The sequence below is a fragment of the Rana temporaria genome, chromosome 3 (assembly GCF_905171775.1).
Source record: "Rana temporaria chromosome 3, aRanTem1.1, whole genome shotgun sequence".
NCBI classification, from domain to species: domain Eukaryota; kingdom Metazoa; phylum Chordata; class Amphibia; order Anura; family Ranidae; genus Rana; species Rana temporaria.
This window is the reverse complement of record NC_053491.1, coordinates 382,236,675-382,262,041: the sequence shown is the minus strand read 5'-3', so window position 1 is coordinate 382,262,041 and position 25,367 is coordinate 382,236,675. Positions and strand designations below refer to the sequence as shown.

Genomic DNA, 25,367 nt, shown 5'->3' with positions numbered 1-25,367 from the left:
CTGTTTGAATCTTGAGATTCAAACTGTGCAGGGACATGCTAAATGTTGATAAACCTGGGTGCAACCAGCATGCCAGACTTCACTTGCGATTATCGCTAGCGTCTGCTATAGCTGCAAGCAAGAATCACTTTCTTCTCCTAGCAAGAATCACTTTCTTCTCCTGGCAAGGATGGCTACCCCCGCCCTGCCGCCGGAAGAGTACAGCGGCTCGACATGAAGGCTTTTTTTTTTTTTTAATAGCTTATGTGTGGAGGCACATTGTTAATGATCTCCAGGCATGAGTCCAAATTGAGCCCCAAACCTCTCTCTCCTCCTCTAGATTAAGTAACGTGTTTTCTTTGATTTTCTTATGTTAATTGTGCAGTACGGGACACAGACTGATAATTTTATAGGTTGAGAATAAGTGTGTGTGTGATGTACAGTACGAGACACAGACGAAGTATTCATAGACTGAGACTATACGTGTGGGGATGATATATCTTTTGGGGTCGCCTTCCTTTTTAACCCCCTGCTTACCTAGTTGCCAGTCCTGGATAGTTAAGGTACTCGCTTGAGCTGTGGATTCAGCGGTCTACTGAGATTGGCTTCTCTTCTCTACCCCTACCCTCCCCTATTCGGTCCTCTTCGGTGATATCATTAAGCAGCTTCAGGCTTCTCTTAGTTCTGCCGGCAACTCTACAATAACATGCGTCTAGGCCTTGCTCCTTTCTCAATGAAAGACCAAGCCTCCTGGGATATGTGACGTACATATCCCAGGAGGCAGAGCGGGCAAAGTGCAAGCCATTTGCATAGGCTGGATCTAGGCAGGCCAGATGTTTAATAAAAAAAAAATAATGCTTTATGTTGTGCAGCGGAAGGGAGAAGAGGTGGATGGGAGGCAACATTTCATGGAGGGTGAAGATCAGCTAAAACTAATTTTTTTCTTAGGAGTCCTCAAACAACTTTCCTTCACTGTCTTCTGATGGAACTATAGAAGCAGTGCATCTGGATCAGTGCAACTTCAGTAAAACTTTGAGAACTGTACCCAGACCCACTGCTGTGGGGAACGTCTGTATTGTTGGTTTGTGCACTGAATCCTGAATGTTTGCTTGCCTTGATGCTTTGTGCAATGAATTTAGTTAGCCTGGCCTTAGGGTTCTATAGTGGTCCATGGTTGTGGTCCATCCCTATATATACACCAGACCATGAAGGCCCTGCCCGAGGGGTATGCCCACCACGATGGGCAAAGCCTGGACCCTATGTAGAGATCAGTGATATGAACAGGTAAGACTGGGTTACCCTGTATCTCTGACTGTTGTAAAACCAGCACTGTTTCCCTGTACATTGTAAACTTTTCACACTTGACACTTGAACTTAGGCTCAGGTGTTGCATGACTGCACAGGTTGCACACTTTATTGCCACTTTTTGCTATAAGACAATCTGCACTTGGGTTGCTGCATACTTCAACATGCATACCCTATTTTCGCACCTTGCTCTGTGTGTACCCCAGAGGGGGAATACCCTCACCCATAACAATACCAAGTAGACGAGTGCTATGCCAAAGGCGCAGGTAAAAATTTACTCTGCTGAACACTCGCTTTCACAGTGACTAAGCTTCCCTTGTACTAGAGCAGGACACAATTTTAACACCAGTCGGTGAATCGGATTCTAGCTCCATCTCAGGCGCACAATAAGTGATCTACCTGATCTGGAACAGACTTTTCTGCAACTTTGTAACAATTCCTAAGCCAACTAACGGCTGCAATTTCAGATCCAGTTTTCCCTGCCCTAGATGAGGCCGGTATAGATGGGAATGGAGAGGATGTGGATGCTGGCAGTGTTGGAGGAGACTGCGGAAGACCTCTTACCCCCAGGTTCTCTTTCACCTGCTGTTACAGCTTCACATAGTAAGAATGCCAATGTAGATATACCAACTTCTTCTGTATGCAAAAGCCTCTGCATTGCTGCTCTTGCATCTCCCCTGTCTTGCTATGCCCGCATGGTCAGTTATTGTCTCTCTGAGACAAGGGAAATGCTTGGCATCCGTAGACATCCAAGGTGCCTATCTGCATATTCCTACTTATCTACCTCATCCACCCTGTTTTAAGAAAAAGTCACTTTGTCACACTGCTATTTAGCCTTTCCTCTGCCCTCAGAGTGTGCACAAAGATCCTTGTACCTCTCTATTGGCCTTTATAAGATCCCAGGGCATCCAGGTCATCTAGACAACTTTCTCCCAAAGGACTCCTCTCCCTTATGCTAGAGACTTGAAGTCAAAGAAATGCCCCTCTGTGAGATTTTCCATGAGATTGGGTTTCGTGGTAGTCTCCTTCCAGGCTGTTCTATTTGCCCAATTTCATGACCCCCCCCCCCCCCCCCAACTTATTTTGTTGGCATAGAACAAGCATGCCTCTTTTTCCTGGGGAGGAGTGTTCAAGTTCCTCAGAGTTCAGGGAAATGTGATAATCGGTGGTAGCCAGGAAGTAATGCAGTCTTGAGAGAGGAAAGCCAGATTCTCATGGACAAAGAAACACTGTTCATAGCAGTCTGACTACATCCCAGGAGGGGACAACTGGAAGGCTGATTACCTTAGTTGTCACTACCTAGACCGAGGGAAATTAGTTCTTCACCCCAACATCTTAATCAGTTATGTCAGAGATGGGGGACCCCAGGAGTAGATATCCTGGTCTCCAGATTCCAATAGTTACCCCTGTTTGTAGCTAGGACCAAGGATCCTCTAGAACTGACATCTCTGATGCCCAGATAGTTCATTGGTTCTACTTAAGATTTAATTATGCCTTCCCTCCAGTGCAAATTCTACCTCCGCTGCTCTACAAAACTGGCCCAGAAGAAACTGGTACACAGACATACTCGGACTACTGGGACACAACCCCCTGGCCACTTCTTAATAGGTTAGACCTGCTGTCTCAGGGCACCCTAATTCATCCTGCCTTCTCCATCTTTAGCTCTAACGGCATGGTTTTTAAGGAATGGAGAAATTTGAGACTGTTCCAACTTTGTTAAAGGCAAGAGAAGCCACTTTGAGAATGATCTGCTATTGTACCTGGACATCTTCCTCTGCTTGGTGTAAACACAGCCACTCCAACCACAGAGTTTATTATGTTCCTTAAGCTTTTTGATAGGACGGATTTTAGCCTTGACCATTCTTGGTTTCTAGCCTCTTTGATGTCTATCACATCTGTCAAATGTGTCCAAAGCCCTCTTGTAAGGAGCCAGTCTTCATTCTAAGCGAAGACCAGATTTGCTGGTTGGAAGCTGAAGAGTGGGAACTTTGAGTGGAGAGTAAAAAACAGTTTTGCTTTTGACTGCTTCTGATTGCTGTGTTGCGTTTTTAAGTTCGTTTTGGGGTCTTTCCTTGCAGCTTTTTAACACCTTTTCTGTCACTTTTTTTTTTTTTCTTCAGACTACTAATTAACCACTAGCCGACCAGCCGCCGCAGTTTTACGGCGGCAGGTCGGCTGCGCGAAATCACGTAATATAAAGTGATTTCGCATTTCAGCCACTAGGGGCGCGCATGCCCGGCGGGCGCGATCGCTCGTTACAGAGTGAGAACTGGGAGCTGTGTGTGTAAACACACTGCTCCCGGTCCTTTTCAGGGGGAGAAATGACTCATTGCATGTTCATACAATATATAAACAGCGATCTGTCATTTCCCCTAGTCGGTCCCACCCCCTTCAGTTACAACACACCTAGGGAACATAATTAACCCCTTCCTCGTACCCTAGAGTTAACCCCTTCCCTGCCAGTGACATTTTTACAGTAATCAATGTATTTTTATAGCACTGATGGCTATAAAAATGCCAATGGTCCCAAAAATGTGTCCGAAGTGTCCGACATAAGGTCGCAGTACCGAAAAAAAAAAAGCAGATCGCCGCCATTACAAGTATAAAAAAAAACATTAATAAAAATGCTATAAAACTACCCCCTATTTTGTAGACGCTATAACTGTTGCGCAAACCAATCAATAAACGCTTATTGCAATTTTTTTTTTTTTTTTTACGAAGAATACGTATCTGCCTAAACCTGAGGAAAAAAATCGTTTTTTATATATATTTTTGGGGGATATTTATTACAGCAAAATGTAAAAAATATTCTCCTTTTTTTTTTCAAAATTGTTGCTCTATTTTTGTTTATAGCGCAAAAAATCAAAAACACAGAGGTGATCAAATACCACCAAAAGATAGCTCTATTTGTGGGGAAAAAAAGGACGCCAATTTTCTTTGGGAGCCACGTCACACGACCGCGCAATTGTCAGTTAAATCGACGCAGTGCCGAATCGCAAAAAGTAATTGACCAGCAAAATGGTCCGGGGCTGAAGTGGTTAAGGGGAGTGGTTAATTGGTCACATGTGCTTCGGGTCCTATATAACTTTCTGTAGAATTATTTTCTGAGCTTGCCACCTTTTTGCTTGCTGTAACTAAGACCAAGTGGAACTGGACGAAGTGGTGATTTAAAAACCAGATTTGAAAACAGGAGATTAGAAGAGGAGTCATCAAGCCTGTAAGTAACATTTGAAATGTCCTGTTTTGTATTATTATTTATTATAACTGGGGAAGTGTGTGCTAGCAAGATTGAAGGTTTTATGTAGTGCACAGTGTGCCACATTTACAATAATGGAACTTCTATATGGGATTCTGTAATCGTAAGGACTGATAGAATAATTTGTCGCCGGGATCGCCTCAACCGAATGGTTTGCAGTCTTCCTGGTGCCAGGGTTCGGCATGTGATGGACCAGGTTCATAAATTACTGGAAGGGGCTGGCCATGACTCCGCTGTCTGTAGCGAAAGGAACTCCAAGGTGATATTCTCTGAAATATTGCCTGTGCCATGCGCAACACAGGAAAGGAGGGGGGCGATTAGAGACTTGAATGAATGGCTAAAGAACTGGTGTAGGAGGAGGGATTTGGGTTTTAAGAGCACTGGGCTGACTTTTCATTGGGGTGCAACCTATATGCTAAAGGGGGTCTACTGTGCTGGGGGAGAGGTTTATGGGAAGGCTTGAGGAGTATTTGAACTAGAATTGTGGGTGAATTGGATTATAATGGGGCAGACAGGGGTCAGCCCCTATTGGTGGGTGGAATGATTGGGGTAGGGCTATGGCAGATATGAAGGTTCCTAGGTTACAAACAACCATTGGAAATGGTACTTTTAGTCCAAAAAGAAAAAAAATATGCATACATTTGCAAAATGTGACAATGAATTGAAGTGTTTGTTCACCAATGCCAGAAGTCTGCCAAGCAAAATAGGGGAGTTGGGAAAGGACAAAACACGTTTGGGGTGAGCAGCATTTTCGCTCTACCAGAAGTAGCATCAAAGATGCAGCTGCCTAAAAACCCCATTGGGGAAAATTTCTCTGATAATAGGGGAGTTGGGAGCTCTGGTGCATGAGGAGAACTATGATCTAATTGGTATTGCTGAATCTTGGCTTCATTCTTCTCATCACTGTTGGCTATTAATATTCCTGGTTATGCTCTCTTTTGGAGAGAGAGGGTAGAACGGGGGAGTGGTGGTGTCTGTTTTCTATGTGAGAAGTAATCTCAAAGTCATTGTGAAAGAAGACCTAGTTGATGAAGAGTGTGATGAGTCTAAAGCAATATGGGTGAAATTGAACATTGGTGTGCATACTACAAAGGTTATCATTGGAATTTGTTATAGACCTACCAGTGTTAACGAGTAGGTGGAGACTCTGCTCCTTGCCCAGATGGAAAGGGCTGGGACAGTGATAATAAAGGTAAATGTTAGAATACCTGGAAATTAACTGTAGGAATGGCACCGCTGGGAAAGTTAAAGGGCAAAAATGTATAAACCCATTACAAGACCATTTAAGGTCCTGTTGTTGAGGCCCCGACTAGGAATGATGCTTTGCTAGACCTGGTAATCTCAAACCATGCAGAGCTTATTGCCAATATTTATATAAAATAACATCTGGGTGAACATAACATGATTTCCTTTAAGGTTGGCTGTAAAGAAACAAATGTATAACTGGAAAAATAAAAACAACTTTAAGAGAGCAAATTTTCCAAGGATGAGGGCTGCTCTCCAGGACTTAGACTGGAGGGAATATTGGCATCAATAGACACAGAACAGAAATGGTAATTCTTCAAAGACTGTATGCAATCTCACTGCAAAGTATATTTAAAGGTTTTATTTTTAGCCCTTAAAACATATACTCGTGTGGCTCATGGACAAGTTAAAATGGCTATAAATAATAAAATAACTTTAAAATAATATAAAAATGAAGGAACACTTTCATTGTTTCAATACTACAAAGAATGAAACAAAATATGTAAAAAAAGAAATCAAGGATGCAAAAATTCTAAATGAACAGCACATAGTACAAACCCCCAAAACTTCTTCAAATGTATTAATAGTGAAGAGGTCAGGTCTGAGCATGTATTTTACAAAATAATCTCGAGTGTATGATGGGACAAAGAAGGCAAATTTATTAAATACTTTCTTCAGTTATGTGTATACAAAAGCGCATGGGGGCGCTCGTGTCCATAATGGGGATGGTTTTGACACAGCCCCAAATGATCCACAATGGCTCAAAAGTGATGTGGTCCAGAAATATTTAGACAGACTACTAGTTGGATAAAGCACCTGGACCAGGTGGCATCTACCCACGGATCCTAAAAGAATTGACCTCTGTCTTTTCAAATCCATGGTTTCTAATTTTTAGGGACTTGTTAATGACTAGAATGGTACCACTGAATTGGCTCTGGGGCAAACGTGGTGCCTATATTTAAAAAAGGCTCAAATTCTTTAACAAGTAACTATATACCTGTTAGTTTAACTTCTATAGTCGGGAAGAAACTGGAGCGTTTAATAAAAAACAGACAAGTTCTTGCTGGAAAAAATAATTTTAAGCAACAGACAGCATGGTTTCTAAAAGACAAAAAATTTCAAACAAACCTGATTTGTTTTTATGAGGAGGCAAGTAAAGTCTTGGACTTGGGGGCTAAGAATATGCATGCATCATACATACTAGGGGGAGTACAACTGGGGGAATCCATAGTGGATAAGGATCTGGGTTTTTGGTAGATCATAAGCTCAATAATGGCGTGCAATGCCAAGCTGCGGTTTCCATAGCGAGCAAAGTCTTTTCAACCTATGTAACGATGTAGGCTTGCACCTAAGGTCTACTTTTCTTCCTATAGTGGTACTAATTTTCCACATCAATGAAGACAAAGTCCTGCCCTTTCGGCACCCTGCTCAAAGGAAATTGCTTTTCACTTTTTGAACGTAGTCTGAGCTATCAGTCAACCTTTAAAGCAACAGCTTCTAATGGGAGGCAAACTCCCTATTCGTCCTATCCTCAGGACCTCTTAAGAGACATCCTGTTTCAAGTCCACTGTTGTTAAATGGATAAGATAGCTCATCAGAGCTTTTTTTAAAACGTATCCGTAGTGCATTTCTGTGGTGTGACCTGACCCTAAAAATGCACGCACAGTGTTTTCCATGTATTACAATGGCTCTAGTTCACACCAGTGCAGTCCGTTCCAGTCAGTTTCCAGTGCAGAAACTGACCCGAAACTGATTGCATTGGTGTGAACTAGAGCCATTGGAATACATGGAAAACACTGTGCATGCATTTTTAGTGCAGAAAAACAACGCACGGAACTGCATCTGGTGTAAAATGGCCCTAAGAGGTAGTCAATAAGTTAAATGTGTAATTTATGTCCCTAGAACACCTGACGGTGCTCCCTGCATGTTGGGCCTCTCTATGTGGCCAGGCTGTGTAAAAGTCTCACACATGTGGTATTGGCATGCTCAGAAGGGGGAGTGGAATGTGTTTTGGGGTGTAGTTGCAAGTATGCATGTGCTGTGTGTGAGAAATAACCTGTCAATATGACAATTTTGTGGGAGGAAAAAATCCCCCCAAAAATCGTCATCTTGCAAAGAATTGTGGGGAAAAAATACAACTTCAAAAAACTCACGATGCCTCTTACGTAATGCAGAGTTCCACACAAAAGTGTGACTTCCGCTCATTTACCTTTTCATTTTTGCAGCGAGAGGGCGGACCTCGAATTTAAGACCTTGAAATGTCTACTTTCCACAAAGGGGTCATTTGGGGGTGTATTTGTACTTTCCTGGCTTGTTGGTGTCTGAAGAAATAGGCTGTCAGCACATCAGGTGTGATCAATTTTCAATGATTGGCACCATATCTTGTAGACTCCATAACTTTCACAAAGACCAAATAATATACACTGATTTTGGTTATTATTACCGAAGATATATAACAGTATACATTTTGGCCAAAATTTACGAAGAAAAAATATTAATTTGCATATTTTTTAACAAGCGAATAAAACTGCATTTATTTTATACACATTTTTATTTTTAGCGCAAAAAAATAAAAAACCCAGTGCTGATTAAATACCACCAAAAGAAAGCTCTATTTTTGTGGGGGAAAAAAGGACAATTTTGTTTGAGTACAGTGTTGCATGACTGAGTAACTGTCATTCAAAATGTGAGAGCACCGAAAGCTAAATATTGGTTTGGTTACAAAGGGGGTTTAAGTGCCCAGTGGGTAAGTGATTAAGCTGAGCCTTGTATACTTGGGCTGTGGATGTTCTATTACACTGAAACGCATCCTTGGAGCTAGATGATTATTATAAACAAATGTATTAGTAGTCATTCTCTATGTCTATTTTTGCCTTAACCACTTAAGGTCCGGACCAATATGCTGCCAAATGACCCAAGGGGTTTTTACAATTCGGCACTGCGTCGCTTTAACCAGTTCCCGACCCCCGCATGTACATATACGTCCACAATATGGCACGTACAGGCACATGGGCGTACACGTACGTCCTCGCCTATTAGCGGGTGGGGGGTCCGATCGGGACCCCCACCCCCCCCCCCCGCTACATGCGGAGGTCGGGTCCGCTCGGGGAGCGATCCGGGACCACGGCGCGGCTATTTGTTTATAGCCGCTCCGTCGCGATCGCTACCCAGAGCTGAAGAACGGGGAGAGCCGTGTGTAAACACGGCTTCCCCGTCCTTCACTATGGCGGCGCATCGATCGCGTCATTCCCTTTATAGGGAAGACACGATCGATGACGTCATTCCTACAGCCACACCCCCAAACAGTTGTAAACACATACTAGGTGCACCCTAACTCCTACAGCGCCACCTGTGGTTAACTCCCAAACTGCAACTGTCATTTTCACAATAAAGAATGCAATTTAAATGCATTTTTTGCTGTGAAAATGACAATGGTCCCAAAAATGTGTCAAAATTGTCCGAAGTGTCCGCCATAATGTCGCAGTCACGAAAAAAATTGTTGATCGCCGCCATTAGTAGTAAAAAAATAATAAAAATGCAATAAAACTATCCCCTATTTTGTAAACACTATAAATTTTGCGCAAACCAATCGATAAACGCTTATTGCGATTTTTTTTACTAAAAATAGGTAGAAGAATACGTATCGGCCTAAACTGAGGAAAAAAAATGTTTTTATATATGTTTTTGGGGGATATTTATTACAGCAAAAAGTAAAAAATATTGCTTTTTTTTCAAAATTGTCGCTCTATTTTTGTTTATAGCGCAAAAACTAAAAACCGCAGATGTGATCAAATACCACCAAAAGAAAGCTCTATTTGTGGGGAAAAAAGGACGCCAATTTTGTTTGGGACTCACGTCGCACGACCGCGCAATTGTCTGTTAAAGCGACGCAGTCCCGAACTGTAAAAACACCTTGGGTCTTTAGGCTGCATATTGGTCCGGGGCTTAAGTGGTTAACAGACACTTGCGCGGTCGTGCGACGTGGCTCCCAAACAAAATTCGCGTCCTTTTCTTCCCACAAATAAAGCTTTCTTTTGGTGGTATTTGATCGCCTCTGCGATTTTTTATTTTTTGCGCTATATACAAAAATAGAGCGACAATATTGAAAAAAAAATCAACATTTTTAACTTTTTTGTTATAAGAAAAATCAATTAAACTAAATTTTAGTCAAACATTTATGCCAAAATGTATTCAGTCACATGTCTTTAGTGAAAAAAAAGGCAATAAAAAAAAAAAATAGCTACCTAGCGGGAACAGCGACACTAATACAGCGATCAGAATAATGATTGCTTAGTGACACTGGCAATAGGGAGTAAAAGGGTTAACTAGGGCGGTGATCAAGGGGTTAAAACTTTATTAGGGGGGGCTACCCTGGACCTAACACTAACTGCCTGTCACACTGACACTAAATGCAGTGATCAGTACATATATGATCACTGCATTCAGTGACACTGTGACAGGGGGGTGGGGGGGTGATCGCAAGGGGTTAAATGTGCCTGCATGTACTGGTGTCAGTGTAGTGTTGTGCAGACTCACTGTGTGATGTGATCTCTCCTCAGCGGCGGTTGAAAATACCGACCCACGTCTAGGCAGGTATGTGGATGTGCCTGTCCATGCCATTCTGCTGACGTAAATGTACATGCGGCGGTCCGGAAGTGGTTAATACAAGCAATCTCAGTACGCTATACCTATACTTGTGATCTTTTCACTGTATGTGGAAGCATTATGGTTCCTTTTTGTGGTTCTCTTGGGTTTACGTTGTGTAAATGTATAGTTTTTGGGCAGAGAGAAGCTCACTTTGTTGTGTAGTGTACCTTTTTTTTTTTTTATCTGTCATGGACTTCAACAAAATCTGTTCACAGGGCATGCATATTTCTTCATATTTTAAGCTTTATAGTAAGGTAAACTGAAATGTTTTTACTGGCTATAAATCGCAGTAAATCAGATCTTTTTATTGGTGATCTCCATAATAAGCAATAATTATCTAAGATGACCTATACTGCGAAAGCTGTGCTTCAAAAAGTCAAGCAGAGGGCAAGGGACTAGTCCACCATATTGTCTGTGATCCCCCTGCAGCTGAGCTTTTTACCATTACAGATTTGCTATGCCCTGTTCTACACTGTTTCCTCCACTATGTGGAGGTGGCTATCTTGGTAGAGTAAGGACTTTGCTTTACATGTCAAGCTGTCCTCCTTGATGACTGGTGGGGGCAACCATCAGGAAAGAAGTAGTAGAAGAGATGGAGGAGCCACAGACTGAATGAAGCAAGAGTTTCTTGAATAGTACTGACATCCTCTACATCAAGTGAGACCGGTAGTTGGATACAGCAGTGTCTTAGATGCTCTCACACTGCAGGTGTGTGGGCCTCAAGGCACAGGAAAAGTTTTGCTATTTTTCAGAAAGAGTTCAAGACAAATGGTGAAACTTTCACAATATGATAAACCTCTCCAGTTTTTTCCCTTTTTTAAAATGGCAAATTATCACTTTCTGTGTGTGTGTCCCCCCCCCCCTTTTTTTTTGTGCTTTATCTGCGTCTTCTAAACGTCTCCTGCATGATTGTTATCTGGATTTAGTGAGTAAATCCAAGTCTTTTATTTTGCATTAGATGCATATGATCTTACTGTTTTTACTCTATTTTGTTAGGCTAGCCATGCAGTGGGTATAGAAAAAAAATCATATTTTGATGCTACAGCTGTATTTATATTTACTCAGTGCAACTTATAACATCCAAGTGAAAATAGAACATTTAAAAAAAAAAATCAAAAACAGAATCGCTGAGTTGGGAAAAGGATCACCCCCCTAATGTCAGTATTATCTTGGACCATGCTTTGCTTTAATTACAGCCTATAGTCTGTTGGGAAATGTCTCTACTAACTTTGCACATCTAGACTTTGCAATATTTGCCCGCTCTTCTTTACAGAACTGCTCAAGTTCAGATAAATTTAATGGTAACCGCTTGTGGACTGCAGTCTTCAAGTCATTCAACAGGTTTTCAATGGCAAGGATATTCACCTTTTTTCTCCCTCAACCACTGTGGTCATTGTTGCTGTGTGCTTTTGGGTCATTGTCATGTTTTGAAGGTAAACCTTCTTCCCATTAACAATTTTTTTTGGCAGAGGACAGCAGATTTTCCTCAAATTTCATTTTTTGCCCCATCCATTTTTCTTCTATCCTGACCAGTGCTCCAGTCCCTGCTACAAAAAAAACAACCCCCATAACAGGATATTACCACCTCCATGCTTTACTAATAGGAATGGTGTTATTTGGATGGTGGGTGAGCTGTATTGGATTTCCACCAGACATATCGTTTTGGTGTTGAGGCCAAATAATTAAATTTTAGTCTCATCTGACCACCTTAACCACTTAAGACCCGGACCAAAATGCTGCTAAAGGACCCGGCCAGGTTTTGCGATTCGGAACTGCGTCGCTTAAAAAGACAATTGCGCGGTCGTGCGACATGTTTTCCAAACAAAATTGGCGTCCTTTTTTTCCCCACAAATAGAGCTTTCTTTTGGTGGTATTTGATCACCTCTGCGGTTTTTATTTTTTGCGCTATAAACAAAAATAGAGCGACAATTTTTTAAAAAAAATACTTTTTGCTAAAAAATATCCTCCAAAATATATAAACATTTTTTTTCCACAGTTTAGGCCGATACGTATTCTTCTACCTATTTTTGGTAAAAAAAAATCGCAATAAGCGTTTTTGGTTTGGTTTGGTTTTCGGTTGGTTTGCGCAAAATTTATAGCGTTTACAAAATAGGGGATAGTTTTATTGCATTTTTATAAAAAAAAAATTGTTTACTACTTATGGTGGCGATCAGCGATTTTTTTTCGTGACTGCGACATTATGGCGGACACTTCGGACAATGTTGACACATTTTTGGGACCATTGTCATTTTCACAGCAAAAAAATGCATTTAAAATGCATTGTTTATTGTGAAAATGACAGTTGCAGTTTGGGAGTTAACCACAGGGGGCGCTGTAGGGGTTATGTGTGACCTCATGTGTGTTTACAACTGTAGGGGGGTGTGGCTGTAGGTGTGACATCGATTGTGTTTCCCTATAAAAGGGATCACACGATCGATGACGCCACCACAGTGAAGAACGGGGAAGCCGTGTTTACACACGACTCTCCCCGTTCTTCAGCTCCAGGGAACGGTCGCGGGACTCCAGCGGCGATCGGGCTTCGGACCGGGTCGCGGGCACGCGCCCGCGACCCACGGCTGGACAACAGCACGTACAGGTACGTGCATGTGCCCAGCCGTGCCATTCTGCCGACATATATGTGCAGGAGGCAGTCCTTAAGTGGTTAAATAATCCTGAAGATTTTGAGGCCACGTGGAAAAAAGGTGTTGCAGTTTAGGATTTTAGGCTTCACTTGCTGCCTTTTTTTTGTTCTGGTCAGTAATTCAAGACTAGCTTTTTGAGATGGTGAATGGTAGCCTCCATTTTAACCTCATGCAAGGTTTACATCACTTTCAAATGAATGACATAATGAGAATATTTACACTCCGTATTTAGGCATTACAAACGGACATGTTTTTTTTTCTTTTGTAAGCCAACTTTAAAGTCTATCACTTCTGCTTTTTTTTTCAGTTCTGTTGACAAGTCACCCGAATCATTAAGTATAGGAAACGGAGATAACTTACAACAGGTGAGTAATAAAGCTCTGTTCTGGAAAATTGGATCATTCTTTCCCACTTATGGAATCTATTACCAGCTTAGTTATGAATAAAGTAATTTTACGACCAGGCAATAAAATTTGATTTTGAAATGGAGGTTGATCGCACACTAACCTGTCGTTCATATTTTGTTGCGCTAAATTCCAGGCAGATATAAGACAAATGAATCCAGGCCAGTTTGAAACAGGGGAACTGACAGGATCACCAGACATTTCACACAAAGGAAGAAATACAAAGAGAACAGGATACTTTAACACAAGTACATGGTACAACATACACATAGCAGGAATATGAAATGTGGGGCAACATAAGTCCCATGAAGCATATGCCATCCTATGTATGGATTCACCTTTTATTTACATTTGATATTTTTACTGAGCACCGGGGTATAGCCACCACTGTACCTCCTATGCTCTGATGCTGGAACTTAGGATCTCTGATACTGAAGCTACAGAGTTGTGCAGTTGCTGTACCCGCCTCTCCCCTTCGCTTACCCAATCACAGAAAACTTGGTATTATCTGAACCCATTCACAAAATACAAAGCAATCTATGAATGGACAGCTCAAAGGGAGGGCTGGCAGGCACACCTCATCTGCATCTTTCCTGTCAAAGCACATACACCTTGCTGTTGGGTAAAAAAGTGTTATACAATTTGATATACAATTTCCTTGTGGCAAAAACTGGAATCGGTAATCCCATTTCCAAATACATTCCCCGCACATAGAGACACCTGCCAATGAAGTCTTCTTCGTCTATTCTGTTTACCCTTCCCCTAGCTGCTTTAATCCAAACATTTTGTTTACTATAAGGCCTCATTCACACAGGCGGACTCCGTCGCTACGGGCCGTTCAGGTCCATGACAGGCGGACCTGAACGGCCCGTCGTGTGAATGAGGCTTAACACTTGTATCATAACTGCTTGGCTGATCTTCTGCAAACTCTGTCCCACCTTCCTGTTTACATGCACTTCAGCTATGGCTGCATTGCATTTCTCAGTGATGATGACCACACTAGAAAATGCCTGTGCCAGCCAATTGTTGTCGCCATCAAAAGTTCATATGACCGTGTAATAGCACAGGAGCACAACTGAACAACAGGGAGTGTTATTTTAAAAAGAAGTATGGCCAAAGCTCTTTTGGTCATACTTTTATGGGTCACAGGATTGCACTTAGTTCTGCGCTCTTGTGACTATAATTCAGCCAACAGCAGCCTGTCGACTGACTTCGCAAAGCTTGTCCAGGCTCTGCTGCTCTTCTGGGATACCTACAACAATATCTGGTTGCACCCAGGTTCCCAATTGACAGCTGGCTTTAACCTCTCAGTGCACCGCCAGTGAGCACTGGAGGAGCAGAGAGCCGGTTACTGACAGTCACAGCTTTTTGCTTGGTGAATACTTTGGAGAGTTAGTAGGGGATGGCTGCAACCTCAGACTGATGCAGCATCCACATAGGTGAGGATGTATGTGTTTTTTTTTTGTTTTTTTTTTAATCCCGCGATTCTCCTTTAATGAAAACTACAAATTTTAGAATATTAAAAATCACTTTTGACACTCCATTTTACATTTTCATAACAGCTATAACATGTTAGTTTTGGATAACGTTAATGATGGAGCACAGTTCCTCCAACTGACACCATGGATGGGGGATTGTTTACTCTCACTGATGTTGAGACATGTTGTACTCCCATTGGCCACAGTCCGGCCCACCTAAAGCTTGAAGGACAGTAAACTGGCCCTTTGTTTAGAAAGTTTGGAAACTCCAGCATTATAGGAGAAGTTAATCAGTCTGAACATGTTACACCTGTATTTAGGGTGTATCATGTTAAGCAACCTCCCTCTGCACCCCTGATTCCCCCCACACCATTCTCCATGACAGTGGGCGAGGGATCCTCTCACTGCACCTGCTGTGATATATTGAAAGTGGCATGGCTGTATGGGGCTCTGCCATGTAATTTATTCACATGAATCTGTGAATGAGAAAACTACAAGTCCTGTCATCCACCACGGCAGTTGAGAATGGACTACGAGTGTACTGATTAGCGCACGCTGTCCATTTAAACTCCCTCCAGCTTATCAGTTGACAAGCTGGTACAGGAAGAAAGCTGGAGAGAGTGAGTGCAGGAGCCTGAAATTGATGATCATGGGTATAATACTTTGCAGGCTTCTGTGTAAAAAAAAAAAAAATACAGATTATTAACCTGCAAAAAAGGTGCTTTTGTTTTGTGAAATGTGAACTTGGCATTTAAATTACCACTTCATACAAGGTCTTCAAGTGGAAACCCACTCTTTATATGTAACCTGTGCAGTTATATGCCTAAGATTAGTTTTGCTAACTGTTTTCTTTTTTTTTTTTTTTTTTCATAGATATTAACAAGTGACACCCCGTCTCCTCCGCCAGGTTTATCCAAACCCAACACAGCCATCCCCACCAGTTCAGCAAATCACAGCGCACGGTCTCCCTTCGAAGATGCCATGGCAGAATCACAGTCTCTGTTCTCGGACAACTTCCGACACCCAAATCCCATTCCCAGTGGACTTCCTCCTTTCCCCAGTTCCCCACAGACATCAAGTGAATGGCCCACAGCTCCGGAGCCACAAAGCGTCTTCACATCAGGTGCCTAATGTTTCTTATAATGGAAGAAATTATTATATAGTCGCTTTTTTGGTTTGTGTGTTTTTTTTATTTTTTTATTTTTTTAAATAAACATTATTTACTTGCCTGCTCTGTGCAATGGAATTGCACATACCGGCCCCCGAGCTTCCTCTTCTCGAGTTCCCCCTCTGACGCTCCTGACCCATCCTCCTTTCAGTGTACCCTCAAAGCAAGCCATGTCCATAGACAAAGCACGGCTCCCTTGTCACAGGATTTGACTCACAGTAGTGTGAGCCAATGACTCCCACAGCCTCAGTAAAGCCTGTGAGAGCATGGAGAGTAGAGAGCCACAACAAAGGGGCACAGCGATGGATCAAGTGAGGACTCAGAAGGTGGGGGGGGGGGGTGGCGAGGAGGCAATACCGCCACTTAAACATTTTTCTTATCCAAATGCAGGAAATATATTGCGCTAAAACATTTTAGGGCTTATCCTGCTCGGAAATTAACAATAGTCAAGTGATCTGGTTAAATGCTATAAACAGTTTTTTGTTTTTTTATATCCTGTTACGGTCAACCTTAAATAACTGAGCTCTAGAAGCATGGATTAGTTTCCTGTATTGCCTGTGGTCTCCCTGCAGCATTTTTTTTCCTGATTACTGACGTACCACGTCGTCTTCATTGTGTCTCAGTGTGGAAGCTGCCATCTTGGTAGAGTCAGGGCTTTGCTTCTTAAAGTTGGAGCCTCCAGTAAGGAGAATTGTGAGCAGCACAGTATTGACATCACCAAATCTCAAGATTCTAGCAAGATGGAGAAAGCAGTGTTTTAGATCTCACTTTGAGGCTCTCGCATAACAGGAAGTGCAAATGGTTTTCAGTAGTAATTCTATACGAAAAAAGTAGATGGCTTTATACAGTACAGGATTTGTATTCTGACAAGTTTTTCTGGTACTGTTCCTAGGAGAACACTCGTATAACCCCACCTGTCTGGAAGACTACAGTTTTGCTAGTGTCCTTAGGTAAAGGACTTCTCATTTGAAGATTTTATTTTTATTTTTTGCCACAAGTGTAGTTCTTTTGAGTTTGACTACTGTGGTGGATAAAACCTGGATTCTTAGAGGGCTCAACAGAAATAAGGTAATGCAGGGTTTCCCTGTACTGTGAATCGGTTATAACCATACCAAAATTGTAGTGCCTAGCACTCAGGGGATTGCCCTGGTTTGGCATTTAATCCTTGTCTGGCTTTTCCTGCATTTTGTTTGACAATCATGCCTGTGTATTTTTAGGTCTGCTCTGAGTATTACCATTTTACTCCCACACCACCAAAATTAAGGTTTCATTATTTGGGTTCAATTTATAATAAGCTTCACTAAAGGAGGGCTATATCGAAGTGATTGCGTGGTGTTTTTTTGTTGTTTTTTTTTTAAAAGTAAACCTGTTGCTGACGTTGTCTTTTGTTTATGCAGAAACAATCCCGGTCTCCTCATCTACGGACTGGCAAGCTGCATTTGGCTTTGGCTCTTCTAAACAGCAAGAGGACGACTTGGGCTTTGATCCCTTTGATATCACCCGCAAAGCCTTAGCAGACTTGATAGAGAAGGAACTGTCTGTTCAAGACCAGCCAGCACTGTCTCCCAGCTCTCTTCAGAACCCCTCTCCACACACTACTGCCAAAGGGCCAGGATCTGGTTTCCTTCACCCCACCACAGTCACCAATGCCAACTCTGTCTCTAGCACCTTTCCTGTTTTACCACAGCGGTTCCCACCCTTTCAACACAGAGCAGTTTATAACTCGTACAGTTTCCCGGGCCAGGCAACACGGTATCCGTGGATGGCCTTTCCTCGCAATAACATCATGCACTTGAACCACACGGCAAACCCAACCTCAAACAGTAATTTCATGGACTTGAGCCACCCTTCTCAACACAACACAGGTCTGGGAGGGATTCCTATTTCAGGTATGTTTTTAAACTTTCTTTCGTATCAAAGGGGTTAGAAAACCTCTGTTCCTGGTCAGTGAAAGTCTTAAAGGGTGGGCTACATTCCTTAAAATGGTCCATACTGCTGGGCAAAAGCCAATGAAGTTAATTCTTGTACTGGACTGAGCGATTTCTTCCTTTGCTGAATTTCACTTTATCTGGTCATTTATTGTATGTTAGATCATAGACAGCTTTCTAAAGCAAATTTATTGGATATTTCCTAATTTGTGTAAAGTTCAGTTAAGGTCCTTTTCTGTTTCAGCATGATTGTGCCTTTGTGCATAAAGCTAGGTTTATAAAGACCTGGTTTGCCGAGTTTGGTTTAGGCTATAAGTACATTGAGCATATAGCCCCATTGCATGGGTCTCTGGTGTTTAGCTGCAGGCAGAGGGAACAAAGACCCATCTCTGCTGCAGGCAGCCTGTCAGCTTCTGAGAGGCTGGCAGCTAGACAGTGCACCTAATGGTATTCCCATTCCCAGACAATGGACTCCTTGCATGCCAGGCATTTGTTCCTGGGCGCATACTGCCCTAAACGTTTATGTATACCTCCTAGCTGCACTGTCCATCCACAGCATCTGTCAGCCTCTCAAAGATTTTCACAGGCTGCCTGCAGTAGGCGCTGGATAGAACACTTGTGTGCTCTACCTGCAGCTACACCAGAGCCCCATGCTTCAGGTCTACACACCCAGTTTGCAATTAGACCTTAAAGGAAGTTGACTGACCTGCATGAAGCCCAGACCTCAACCCTACTGAACACCTTTTTAAGATGAATTGGGACCCTCATCCTGCCACACAGAGTAAACTCCTTATTAAACCGTGGTCTTTGCCACAAACTTTTGGCTATATAGGGTATTTAAAACCTGGATATAAAGAACACAAAGTTGCCAACGTGTTATTTTGGTACAGGAAGGAGCTAAAATGTCTTAAAGTTAACCTGTCCTGAGTGAAATATAGGGCTGCCACTAATACCTGTCTGTTTTGCTCACCACCTGCCTTCATTACCTTTTGAGTGACTGACTTGTAAAATGTATGTACATCCTGAATCTCTTAAAAGTTGACATTGTTTTTACTAGTTCAATGACTCTAAGCATTAAAGCAAGAGTATTAAAGGCTAAGTTCACCACTTCTTTTTTTTTTTTTTTCTTCTGAATTCCTACTTCCCAATGTACCACTGTTGCAAAAAAAGAAAAAGCCTTTTCTATATTCTAGGGCAGGCCTTACCTCAGCCTCCAGTTTCTTGTATAAAAAAAGTCCTCCATGACTTCCTGCTATCCATCCTTTGGGACATGAAAACTATTAGATTAAGGAAGTAATTCACAAGCTGACCTCATTAATGCACACCCTGCACATGTCCTCCCCCTCCAGGAGATTTCTTCCACCCACCTCTGTGGTTGCATGCAGTATTAATCGGTATGCACTTTTCTCCCTGGATACATATCCAGTGTTTACATCTGCTGATTGTTTTGTACCTTGCCTACTTGTATAGATTGTTCATTTTGCAAAGTGTGCAAGAGTTCTGCAATCAGAGGCAGTGCTGTAGTATTGAAAATATGACAAGTGTGTCCCTGGAAGTCTGTAGAGCTCGCCATACAATCTGATTGTACAATTGTATTGCAAGGGCCTGCTTGATTGGATAGAGAGTGATTTAGATGGGTGTGTCCTCCTATTCTATAGTTTATAGTTCTATGCAGACCATACATTATAAAAAAATAATAATAATAATTCAGTTCAACCAGTGGCTTGAACGAAACAAATGTGCAGATTCCCCATCCACAGATTCGATGTGGATGGGGGAATCCTTCCCATTGAGCTATTGTATTCTGCCAGCAAGGAGCCTTCCCCAACGGGAGAATACAATGATCAGTGTTGTCAGCTATGGCCGGTGGCTCTTATCAGTCAGGAAAACCCCACAGGCTAGTTGTGTACAAGTAGACTTGTGTGTGTGTGTGTGTGATCAGCTAGCCCATACATGGATCGAAATTCAGCCAAAACCTGATGAAGTTCAGTACTTGAATTAAGACAAAACCTCACGCCAAATGTTTTTCTTTTGTGGATGAATAAAACGAAATAAGCTGCTCCCCTGAAAGTGTAGAATAACTGACTTTAAGTGAAAAGAAAAAATTAAGGGGGTGCTATTGATTCTAATGTGTTACCAACTAAGCGAGTTTCTACGGTACCTTACAAAAATAAGACTGTTTCAACCTCGTACATCAAATACATTAAAGTGCTAAATTATAATGTGAATTGTAAACCAAGTTAAAATTAAAAGTCCAAATCTTCAGTGATGTCTTCAGTATGACATATTGTGGGAAAAAAAAAATCACCCCCTTGCAGTGTATTCAAACACATACCCGATGTGCTCAATAGGCTGTCCTACTCACCAGACAGCCATGACCTCTTTACCTAAAAAGGTCCAATTGTGCTCAAATTGTAAGGTCTTGAAGCTTGCTTAAAAGGTCTTAGGGCTATTTCAGGAGACTTGTCTTTTTATCCTCCTCTCCAAAAAAATAAGGGAGGGAACCAGTAGCGTAATTTTTATTTAAAAGCTTAAAATTAAATAAAATGACTGCATATATATATATTTTTCCGGCACAGGGGATAGCCCGCATACATGCTGGAAGGAACCAGCTCATGCTCGAGGGTCGGCATGTGTTCCACTGCCGTGTTGAGACAAACTGGAAGCCAAGGGCCCGGAAAGCCCGAAAAGCGCTTTGACGTGCATTTCGCTTTACAACGTCATCAGGAAGTGTTAACGTCACAACGCTTCCGGTTTGTCTCAATGCGGAAGTGGAACGCATGCCGACCCTCGGGCAGTGATGGTTTCTTCCGGCGTGTATGCAGGCTATCAGTGCCAGAAGAAGACACCCATATATGTAAGCAGGCATTTTGTTTCATTTTAAGCTTTTAAACAAACACAATATTATGCTATTGGTTCCCTCCCTCTCATATTTTTTATTAATTTTTTTAACAAGAAAGGGTTTATTTAAACCTTTACATTACAAGCGATGAACAGGCACAGTCGGTAACATTTACATTACAATAGGGATTACTGCAAAGAGCAATTTGCTGATATCCCAGAGGAGAAAGGGGTGTGAGACACCTAAAATACAGAAGCATGGTCCTCTGACACGTGTATTGTACTATATGGATACATGAGGAACCATAGAGACGGGGGGCCACAAGTGATGAGATTAATTACAAACTCTATGTATTAAAAGGCAAGGGAACAAGTGAAAAAACGGTTATCAAGGCACAGCTTCATGACCTAGAGCATAGTCTGTAATCGAAGCCCCAAGCGTCGATCCATCCTGACCAGATTTATGGAATTTGTTAGGGCAATTCTGGTTAAGATAAGTGATTCTTAACAGTGGTAAAACAGAGCGCCAAGTAGATACCATGGGTGGTGCAGCATCTTTCCAATGGAGAAATATCTCTCGAAGTGCATAAAAAGTGGCATAACTTAAAGGATCACTAAAGGAATTTTTTTTTTTTTTTTTTTTTTGCTAAATAGCTTCCTTTACCTTACTGCAGTACTGGTTTCATGTCCTCATTGTTCGTTTTTGCTTTGAAGTTGCTGTAATTCTGCTGTGATCTTCACACTTCTTGCTTGTCTGGCTCCTTATGAAAAATCTCATGGCAGCTTTTCACTGTGGTCCAAGCTGTGTGTCTAAAACTCCTCAGAACCAATCAGATTCATTTTAAAAACAAATCACTGCCCTGGATTTGTTTGTTTTTGTTCTGTGGGTCTCTTTACTTTTCATAAACATGAAACCAGTTTAAAAACGAAAGTGAAACTACAGGCACATTATATGATTGAATTTAATCTATTTTTAATCATTTTTAAAAGGAATCAGTTAACTTTAATGTCTCTATACCCTGTAAACAGTCATTTCAGCAAAAAAAAAAAATTTCCTTTAGTGATCCTTTAAGAACAACCTATTATATTGGCCCTTAACGTTAATGCTGAAAACGTTAAGCAGCATAAACCTGGGATCCGACTCAAGTGTTAGAGAGGTAATCCTATTGAGATCAGTAAAAATCTGACCAAAAGGCATCAAGACGTGGACAGGACCATTCCATATGGAGAAAAGAAGCAGCCTGAGTACCACATCTGGGACAGGATAACTGGGGCCACCGGGTTCATAATGGTCAATCTTTTTGGGGTGAAGTAGGCCCTGTGCAAGAACTTCACATGTAGGAAACGGTCTCTGGCTGAGACCATGTTAGTCACAAGAGGACAAACAACCCTCCCAATCCTCCTCAGTTAAGCCAGGGATGTCTACTTTCCACTTGTCAAAAGTCTTTTCTAATTTATTAGTAGGGGGTATGGATAACTGGAAGTACAGGGGAGATAGAGGTTTGTCTATTACCTTAGCAATAAGCAATCCTTCAACGGGGTCCGATTCTAGGGTAAGAAAGGGTGGGAACTGTTTATGAAATACCTGGCGCAGTTGGTAGTAGCGGAACAACAGCCACCGTGGTAATGTATACGCATCTTTAAGGACGGGGAAAGAGCGCATCTTGCCGCCTGAAACATGTTTAAGATTCACTATCCCTCTTGTTGCCCAAACCTGCGGGTCACAAACACTATTCAGATGCAAAAGATTTGGATTACCCCAAAGGAGGGTATGTGGGGAGAACATATCCAGAGAGCTATAATGGGCCCTCACCCTGTGCTACACCAAAATGGTGGTACAAATCATATCTGTAATTCCGGGGTGTGATTTTGCTCCCCTGAACACCAAGGTACTAAGGGTGGAGTACGACACCATGATGGCCATCACCAGAGTAACCGCTGGGTTATCTTTAGGTTTGGAGAATCGCCATCTTACTGTTACCAGGAACGCCACCCAGAAATAAGCATGAAAGTTAGGTAGGGAAAGGCACCCCTGGGTGAGAGGGAGCTGTGAAGTAGAGATGGCCAAATGCGGAGGCCTCCCATTCCACACAAAGAAGGATATAAATCCCCGTAGTTTGTTGAAGGAAACTGGAGGCACCAGAGGGGAACTACGGAAGAGATAAAGCAATTTGTATAGATATACCATCTTAAGGTTCACTCTACCCACTGGAGTAAGAGGGAGAGACCTCCAGGCTATACATTTCTGAAAGCAGGTCCTAAGCAACAGCAAGAGGTTCAGCTCAGAATTTGAGGAGAAAGGGGCCCTTATCAGTACGCCTAAATATTTGAATTCTGTAGTCCAGGTCAACGGAGTACTAATCTGGGTGTGGGGATCTGAGGCATGTAACGGGGATGTTGGTGACTTTCTCCAGTTAACCTTGATGCCCGAAAAGTATCCAAATACATCTGATTTGAAGGGTCGTAAGGAAGAGAGGAGATGTCTTTCAGGAACTGGAGAGTGTTGTCTGCATACAGGGATATTTTGTCTACAATCACCCCCACCTGGATGCCCTCAACTGAGGGAGCAGACCTAATGCACACAAACAGGGGTTCCATTGCCAACGCAAACAGGTCAGGGGAGAGCAGCCCTGTCTAGTACCCCGAGTCAGGGGGAAAGGAGAGGACAGTGAGTTTTTGGTCCGTATGTGGGCCATAGGGTTGTGATAAAGCAGTTGGACCCACTTAATAAATCGAGGGCCGCTTCCAAATTTAGGTAGGACGGCCCAGAGGTAGCGGCACTTCACTGAATCAAAAGCCTTTTTCGGCATCCAAGGAGGTCACCAACCCTGAACCGTCCCCGTCCGCCCTAGAGAGATGTGTAAGCAGGCGTTGGATATTAATGTTGGTTCCCCTACCTGGCATAAATCTGGATTGATCTGCATGTACCAAAGCCGTGATTAGAGTGTCCAATCGACCTGCCAGGAGCTTAGCTAAAAATGTTACACCCACATTGAGGGATATTGGCCGGTAGGAGGAACACTGCTTCGGAGCCTTACCAGGTTTGAGAAGCACCACAACAACCGCTTCAGACACGGAAAGAGGAAGAGACCCCTCCTCCATTGCGTTTTGAAGCATAAGCCTAAATGTAGGGAGCAGTTCCTCCACATATGTCTTCGAATTCAGCAGGGAGGGCATCGGGGCCCGGTGTTTTACCATTTTGAAGAGAAGCCACCACCCGCCAGAGCTCCTCCGCGTAATGGGGCCATCCAATGCATCTCTAAAACTAGATGTTAAGCATGGCGGCTCAATTTCCTCCAGATAGTGGAATAGTTCCTCATCCGTGCCCACCATCCGAGATCTATACAGCTCTTGATAATACGATGCGAAGCAAGCATTAATAGAGGCAGGATCAGTCATCAGCGACCCATTAGTCACAAATGCCAAAGATAGACTCAGGCAAAGAACTCTCCCTAGCCAACCATGCCAGCATACTCCCAGTTCTTTCCCCATGTTCAAATATGCATTGGAATTAATGTAGAAGCTGGGTTTTAGCAGATGTTAGATGCAGAAGAACATCGCTGTTACCTGAAAATCCAGAGTAAACTCGGGAAGCTCTTGACAGGGAGTATGCCACCTCAAGGGCAGCCACCCTCTATTCATCCCTCAGCAAATCTGCAAACCTGACGGACATATGACTGCAGACTGCCTCTGGAGAACACTTTAAAAGCATCCCAAGAGGTGGACAGAGAGATAAAACGGTCCTGATCCTTCCAGTAGTGTATCATGTCAAATCTATAAGGCTCAGAAACCCTTGAATCGGACAACCAGAACCCAGACATGTGCCACAAGCTATCCTGCAGGGCAGTAGATGCATTCAGTTTCAAGGCAAGAGGAGCATGGTCTAAAATGCTATGAGGTAGGATGGAGATGTCCCGAATTCTAGAAAGGACAGACCCCCCCAGCTTTAGACTAGATCTATACAGGAAAAGTTTTTTTCTGAGGTGGAATGACAGGTGTAGGCGCGTTGATGGGGATGACGCCATCTCCATACATCCTTCAGATTGGAGGCTTTCATCCAAGCAGACAGCTCTGAGGGAGTACACACCCCGATGGAAAGTCTGTCCATCCCAGGATACGGGACCATATTGAAAAATCCAAGGATCATCTATCTGTACAGTAGGTATCAATTTTGGCAATCAATTGGTATATGAGGAATGGTAATGTCCCCTACCCAGGGTCTCTTAAAACTCAAGAGATTACTGCCTACTAAATGGGTCTCTTGCAAAATACAAATCTGGAGACGGTAGGAGTTCTAAAGTTGAAAGATGAGGGACCTCTTCACTGAGGGGTTCAGGCTACTGGTGTTCCAAGACACTATATTGGTCATCCATAGGCACTAGGCAGTACAGAACTAGGCAAAGATATCCAAAAAGGGACTAGAAGCAGAACCCGGACCACCGCATAAAACATTTCATGCAAACATGGCACCCTA

The 25,367-nt window shown here is 42.6% G+C and overlaps 1 protein-coding gene across 7 annotated transcripts in view; it reads left to right on the top strand.

Annotated features, from left to right (window-relative positions):
- CNOT4 (CCR4-NOT transcription complex subunit 4) overlaps nucleotides 1-25,367 on the top strand; it is a 161,949-nt gene that overhangs the window by 94,343 nt on the left and 42,239 nt on the right. For all 7 annotated transcript variants that reach the window (XM_040345668.1, XM_040345669.1, XM_040345671.1 and 4 more), the window contains 3 exons: nucleotides 13,382-13,439; nucleotides 15,830-16,079; nucleotides 17,522-18,013. In XM_040345668.1, coding sequence (XP_040201602.1) covers nucleotides 13,382-13,439; nucleotides 15,830-16,079; nucleotides 17,522-18,013 — 800 coding nt within the window. The remainder of the gene's footprint in view (nucleotides 1-13,381; nucleotides 13,440-15,829; nucleotides 16,080-17,521; nucleotides 18,014-25,367) is intronic.